The sequence below is a fragment of the Cebus imitator genome, unplaced genomic scaffold (genome assembly GCF_001604975.1).
Source record: "Cebus imitator isolate Cc_AM_T3 unplaced genomic scaffold, Cebus_imitator-1.0 Scaffold419, whole genome shotgun sequence".
Classification (NCBI taxonomy): domain Eukaryota; kingdom Metazoa; phylum Chordata; class Mammalia; order Primates; family Cebidae; genus Cebus; species Cebus imitator.
The window spans coordinates 466,576-473,503 of record NW_016107734.1 but is presented as its reverse complement, the minus strand read 5'-3'; the positions used below and the strand labels follow the sequence as shown (position 1 = coordinate 473,503).

Here is a 6,928-nt window from a genome sequence, read left to right as displayed (position 1 = left end):
AAAAAAAAAAAAAGCTACATATCTCCCACCCAATTTGCCTGCTCAGAACATCCAGAATGGCTGGCAGCAGTGGCTCAGGCCTGAAATCCCAGCACTTTGGTAGGCCAAGGCAGGTGTATCACCTGAGATGAGGAGTTCAAGACCAGCCTGACCACCACGGTGAAACCTCATCTCGAATTTCTTTTTTTTTTTGGAGACAGAGTCTCCTGCTGTCACCAGGCACCAGGCTCGAGTGCAGTGGCAAGATCTCGGCTCACTACAACCTCTGCCTCCCGGATTCAAGCAATTCTCCTGCCTCAGCTTCCCGGGATGCACACCACCACACCCAGCTAATTTTTTTTGTATTTATAGTAGAGACAGGGTTTTACCATGTTGGCCAGGATGGTCTCGATCTCTTGACCTGGTGATCTGCCCACCTTGGCCTCCCAAAGTGCTGGGATTACAGGCTTGAGCCACTACACCTAGCCGAATTTTTTTTTTTTTTTTAGATGGAATCTTGCTCTGTCACTCAGGCTGGAGTGCAGTGGCATGATCTCCACTCACTGCAACCTCCACCTCCCGAGTTAAAGCAATTCTCCTCCCTCAGCCTCCCAAGTAGTGGGGTTACAGGTACCCACCACCATGCCCAGCTTTGTATTCTTAGTTGAGACAGGGTTTCGCCATGTTGGCCAGGCTGGTCTCAAACTCCTGACCTCAGGTGATCCACCTGCCTTGGCCTCCCAAAGTGCTGGGATTACAGGAGTGAGCCCAGCCCAGAACATCTTTTAATCTACCTACAACCTGTAAGCCCCTGCTTCAAGATGTCCCATCCTTTAGGCCAAAGCCGATGTGTAACCTCCGTGTATTGCTTTAAGGTTTTCTTTTTTTTTTTTTTTCAGAAGGAGTTTTGGTCTTGTTGCCCAGACTGTAGTGTAGAGGCAGGATCTCAGCTCACCGTAACCTCCAACTCCCAGGTTCAAGCAATTCTCCTGCCTCAGCCTCCTGAGTAGCTGGATTACAGGCAGGTACCACCACGCCCAGCTAATTTTGTATTATTAGTAGAGACGGGGTTTCTCCATGTTGGTCAGGTTGGTCTTGAACGCCTGACCTCAGGCGATCTGCCCACCTCGGCCTCCCAAAATGCTGGGTTACAGACATGAGTCCCCACACCCAGTTTTTTTTTAAAAATTAGAAACAGGGTCTCCCTATGTTGCCCAAACTGGTCTTGAACTCCTGGCCTCAAGGGATCCTCCTGCTTCGGCCTCCCAAAGTGCTGGGATTACAGGTGTGAGCCACTGTGACTGGCCAGCTTTACAATTTTGTCTATAGCTTCTGCCTTCCTGAAATTTACCCCTGCCATTGAAAACCCTCTTTCCTCCTGTATTTGGTGTTCGAGAAATCCATTTCCCGCAGCCGCCCCTGCTATAATTTAAGTAATAAATAAAAAATAAAGTCTAGCTCTATTGTCCAGGCAGGAGTGCAATAGTGCTATCTCAGCTCACTGCAACCTCTCCCTCCCAGGTTCAAGCAATTCTTCTGCCTCAGGCTTCTGAGTAGCTGGGATTACAGGCAGGGCCACCATGCCTAGGTAATTTTTGCATTTTTAGTAGAGACAGGGTTTCACCATGTTGGCCAGGCCAGTCTCAAACTCCTGACCTCGTGATCCGCCTACCTCTGCCTCCCAAAATGCTAGGATTACAGGCGTAAGCCACCACACCCAGACATATGTTTTTTTGGTTTATTGTTTGTTGAGACAGAGTCTTGCTCTCTGGCCTGGCTGTTCGTCCTCTTCCTCCTCCTGGGATTACAGGTGTGAGCCACTAAGCCTGGCTGTTTCTCCTCCTCCTCTTCTTTTCCTTCTTTTTGGATTACAGGCGAGCCACCTGACCTGGCTGTTCCTCCCCCTTGTGCTCCTCCTTCTCCTGATTACAGGCATGAGCCACCACACCTGGCTGTTCTTCTCTGGCTGTTTTTTCTCCTCCTTCTCCTTCTCTTCCTCCCTTTTCCTCTTCCCTCCTTCTTCTTTTTTTTTTTTTTTTTTTTTTTTTTTTTGAGATTGAGTCTCGCACCGTCACCCAGGCTGTAGTGCAGTGGCGCAATCTCGGCTCACTGCAATCTCCACCTCCTGGGTTCAAGCAATTCTCCTGCCTCAGCCTCCCAAGTAGCTGGGACTACAGGTGTGTGCCACCACATCCAGCTAATTTTTTTTTTTTTTGTATTTTTAGTAGAGGGTTTCACCATGTTGGCCAGGTTGTTCTCCGTCACCATCACCTGACCTCATGATCTGCCCACCTTGGCCTCCCAAAGTGCTGGGATTACAGGCCTGAGCCACCATGTCCGGACTCATTTTTATTTCAATTTATTTTTTTATTAAGATGGGGTTTCACCATGATGGCCAGGCTGGTCTTGAACTCCTGACCTCAGGTGATCCACCCACCTCAGCCTCCCAAAGTGCTAAGATTATAGGTGTGCCGGGCGCGGTGGCTCAAGCCTGTAATCCCAGCACTTTGGGAGGCCGAGGCGTGTGGATCACGAGGTCAACAGATCGACACCATCCTGGTCAACATGGTGAAACCCCGTCTCTACTAAAAATACAAAAAATTAGCTGGGCATGGTGGCACGTGCCTGTAATCCCAGCTACTCAGGAGGCTGAGGCAGGAGAATTGCCTGAACCCGGGAGACGGAGGTTGCGGTGAGCCGAGATCGCGCCATTGCACTCCAGCCTGGGTAACAAGAGCGAGACTCCGTCTCAAAAAAAAAAAAAAAAAAAAAGATTATAGGTGTGAGCCACAGCACTCAGCTCATTTTTATTCTTTAATTTGGAGTCTTGCTCTTGTCACCCAGGCTGGAGCACAATGATGCAATTCTGGCTCACTGCAACCTCTGCCTCTTGGGTACAAACAATTCTCCTGCTTCAGCTTCCTGTGTAGCTGGGATTACAGGCACTTGCCACCATGCCCAGCTAATTTTTGTATTTTTAGTAGACAGGATTTCACCATGTTGGCCAGGCTGGTCTCAAACTCCTAACCTCAGGTGTTCCACCCACTTCCGCCTCCCAGAGTGCTGTGATTACAGGCGTGAGACACTGTGTCAGCCTTATTATTATCAGACAGTTTGGCTCTTGTTGCCCAGGCTGGAGTACAATGGTGCAATTTCGGCTCACCTTACCCACTGCCTCCCAGGTTCAAGCGATTCTCCTACCTCAGCCTCCCAAGTATCTGGGATTACAGGCATGTGCCACCATGCCTGGCTAATTCTTTGTATTTTCAGTGGAGACAGGGTCTCACCATGTTGGCCAGGCTGGTCTCCAACTCCTTGCCTCAGGTGATCCGCCTGTCCCGACCCCTCAAGTACTGGGATTACAGGCAGGAGCCACGGCACCCAGCCTTGTTTCTTTAGTAAACAAAACCTGTCAGTACTCTCAAAATCACTTGGCAGGTGTTATTCATTCTTCCTTGAGTTTAGGTTGTTTATCTTTGTTAATAAAACGTAAGTTTCAGACATTTCTTGTTTCTTTTAGGGACAGGGTCTTGTTCTGTTACTCAGGCTGGAGTAAAGTGGTGCAGTCACAGCTCACTGGAGCCTCCCGCCTCAGCCTTCCAAGTAGCTGGGACTATAGGCATACACCACCACAACCGGCTATTTCTTTTTCTTGTTTTTCAGACAGAGTCCCACTCTGTGGCCCAGGCTGGAGTGCAGTAGTGCGGTCTTGGCTCACTGCAACTTCCGCTTCCCAGGTTCAAGCAATTCTCCTGCCTCAACTTCCCAAGTAGCTGGGATTACAGGCATGCACCACTACGCCCAGCTACTTTTTGTATTTTTAAGAGATGGGATTCCACCATGTTGGCCTGGCTGGTCTCCAACTCCTGGCCTCAAGTGATCCACCAGCCTCACACTCCTAGAGTGCTGGGATTTCAGCTGTGAGCCAATGTGTCCTGCTTGGCTAGTTTTATTTTTTTAATGTGGTAGCTGGGAAATTGCTATGTTGCCCATAATCCTTGCTATGTGCTGGGATTACAGGCATGAGTCACTACTCCTGGCCGAGGAGGTCACTTTGACACGCTGTTTGAAGGGGATGGGCCCCGGACAGGGCAGAGGCTGTGACGGGAGCCCCCTCTTCCCTCCCCATCTATGACTCCCACTGCCCTTGCCCAGTTTTCTCCGCTTCCATTTGTTTTTTGAGAGACAGGGTCTCACTCTGTTGTCCAGGCTAGAATGCAGTGGCGTGATCATAGCTCACCGCAGTCTCCACCCCTGGGCGCAAGTGATCCTCTTGCCTCAGGCCTCAGCCTGACAAGTATCTGGGACTATACGCATGCACCGCCACACCAGGCTAATTATTTGTTTTATTACTGGGTAAAGACGGGGTCTCCCTGTGTTGCCCAGGCTGATCTCGATCTCCTGGCCTCAAGCATCCTTGCACCTTGCCCTTCCAAAGTGCTGGGATTACAAGCCATCCCGTCCTGCCTTTCCAGTCCCTCGTCATGCCCACTGGCCAGTCCTGGAAAGCTCAGCTTCGAGGGCGACAGGCTGGGGCAGGAAACACACAACAGCGTCCTCTCATGCTCACTTTATTTGGGAGCAGGTGCAGAAGGACCTAGGCCTGCTGTGCCCGCAGTAGCGCCCGCACCTGGTGGATCTGCCAGTCAACGCTGGAGCGCGCAGTGCCGCCCAGGGCACCATACTGCTCCACGCTGTGCCCGTAGTCCCACACGCGGTTCACGTCACTCAAGAACAGGGGGCTGCGGAGAGAGGGAGAGCTGGGCCAGGGCACGGGCTACCCCGGCCTCCAGGCACCCAGGCTCACCCACTAGGAGGCAGCGTGGGGGGGGGTGGGCCGCACCTGATGGTCTGCAGCTCCTGCAGTGACAGCTGGTTGAGGGCGACCCCCTTGGTCTCAGCCATGAACACAGCTTTCCCGGAGGCCTCGTGGGCCTGGCGGAATGGCATCTGGGTGGCGGGGAGGAAGGTGGCCCTGAGGCAGCTTCCTCCATGCCCTGATCTGCCTCCATTGCCTGTACCCCTCCCTTTTTTTTGGGGGGGTACAAAGTCTCGTTCTGCCGCCCAGGTTGAAGTGCAGTGACTCAATCTCACCTCACTGCAACATCCGCCTGCCAGCTTCAAGAAATTCTCCTGCCTCAGCTTTCTGAGTAGCTGGGATTAGAGGAATGTGCCACCACATCCGGTTAATTATTGTATTTTTAGCAGAGACAGGGTTTCACTACATTGACCAGGCTGGTTTTGAACTCCTGGCCTCAAGAGACCCGCCCACCTTGGCCTCCCAAAATGCTGCGATTACATGTGTGAGCCACAAGACTGGGCTGCCTGTGCCCCTCCCTGAGTTCCCCTACCCTCTGGGGGGCACCCCGTCTCCTCCCCCTCCCACTCACTGCTACACACTCACTCCTTTGCGGACCAGATAATAGGCGAGGTCAGTGGCCAGCATGTCGGGGCTGAGAGCCTGTCCCATGTTCTCTCGGTGAATCTGGGGGTACAGGTGGGAAGTGTTGAGCCCTGGGGACCTGGGGTCTGAAGCTGCAGGCCCAGGACCTGCCCCTCTGCCAGGATGTCCCTGCCTTGGGCAGTTCCCCTCTTACCACTCAGCTCTGTCACCCTCAGCTTGAACCATCTTCTCAGAATTATCAATAGTATTTATGTGTGCTATTACCATTTACTGGCCTGTGTATTTTACTGGCCTTTATGGTTTCAAAGTGTCCTTATCTTTAGCATGCATCAGAAATTCCTGGAGGATTTGTTTTCTTTTTTAGAGACAGGGTCTTGCTCTGCTGCCCAGGCTGGAGTGCAGTGCGGCAATCATGGCTCTCTGCATTCCTGATCTCCTGGGCTCAAGGGATCCTCCCACATCAGTCTCCTGAGTGGCTGGGACCACAGATACATGCCATCTCAACTGGATAATTTAATTTTTTAAATTTTAGAAACAGGGTTTTGCTGTGTTGCTCAGACTGGTTTTGAACTCCTGGGCTCAAGCAATGCTCCTGCCTCAGCCTCTCAAAGTGCTGGGATTACAGGTATGGGCCACCAGGCCTAGCCACTGGAGAATTGATTAAAAATACAAATTGCTGGGGACTACCCCCAGAGTTTCTGATTCAGCCATCTGGAGTGAGGCCTCACACTGCATTTCTCAGGAGTTCTGAGGTGCTGCTGCTGCTGCTAGTTGGGGTACTAGCTTTAAGAAACATTTTTTTCTTTTTTGAGATGGAGTCTTGCTCTGTTACACAGGCTGGAGTGCAATGGCATGATCTCTGCTCACTGCAATCTCCATCTACCGGGTTCAAGCGATTCTCCTGCCTCACCCACCCAGTAGCTGGGATTACAGGCACGTGCCACCACACCCAGCTAATTTTTATATTTTTAGTAGAGACTGGGTTTCACCATGTTGGGCAGGCTGGTCTCAAACTCCTGACCTCAAGTGATCTGCCCACCTTAGCCTCCTAAAGTGCTGGTATTACAGGTGTGAGCCTCCATGCCCAGCCAAGAAACACTGATTTTAAGACACATTCTGAACTATTCAGGAATGAAATAATGTGATGATGGGAATTTGCTTCGAAGTAAGAGGGTGAAGGAGTGGGGGAAGGCTGTGGGTAAAGACAGCTGGTCCCAGAATGTCCGTGAGTTGATTATTGTTGAAGCTGGGTGTCAGTACATAGGACTTATTATGTGTTTTTTAGCTGTTAGATACAGAAATTTCCCGTAAGAATTGATTTTAAAAGAAATCAGCCAGGCAAAGAGGCTCATGCCTGTAATCCCCAAACTTTGGGAGACGAAGGTAGAAAAATGGCTTGGGGCAAAGTGTTTGAGACCAGCCTAAGCAACATAAGGAGACCCTGTTGCTACAAAAAATTTAAAAATTAGGCCGGGCGCGGTGGCTCAAGCCTGTAATCCCAGCACTTTGGGAGGCCGAGGCGGGTGGATCACGAGGTCAAGAGAT

At 51.1% G+C, this 6,928-nt stretch overlaps 1 protein-coding gene across 1 annotated transcript in view; it reads right to left on the bottom strand.

Annotated features, from left to right (window-relative positions):
• Positions 1-4,534: 4,534 nt before the first annotated feature.
• ASL (argininosuccinate lyase) overlaps positions 4,535-6,928 on the bottom strand; it is a 15,012-nt gene continuing 12,618 nt past the window's right edge. The window contains exons 12-14 of the mRNA XM_037731774.1: positions 5,384-5,464; positions 4,823-4,929; positions 4,535-4,721 (exon numbers count right to left, since the gene is read on the bottom strand). Of these exons, the coding sequence (XP_037587702.1) occupies positions 4,577-4,721; positions 4,823-4,929; positions 5,384-5,464 (333 nt within the window). The 3' untranslated portion in view covers positions 4,535-4,576. The remainder of the gene's footprint in view (positions 4,722-4,822; positions 4,930-5,383; positions 5,465-6,928) is intronic.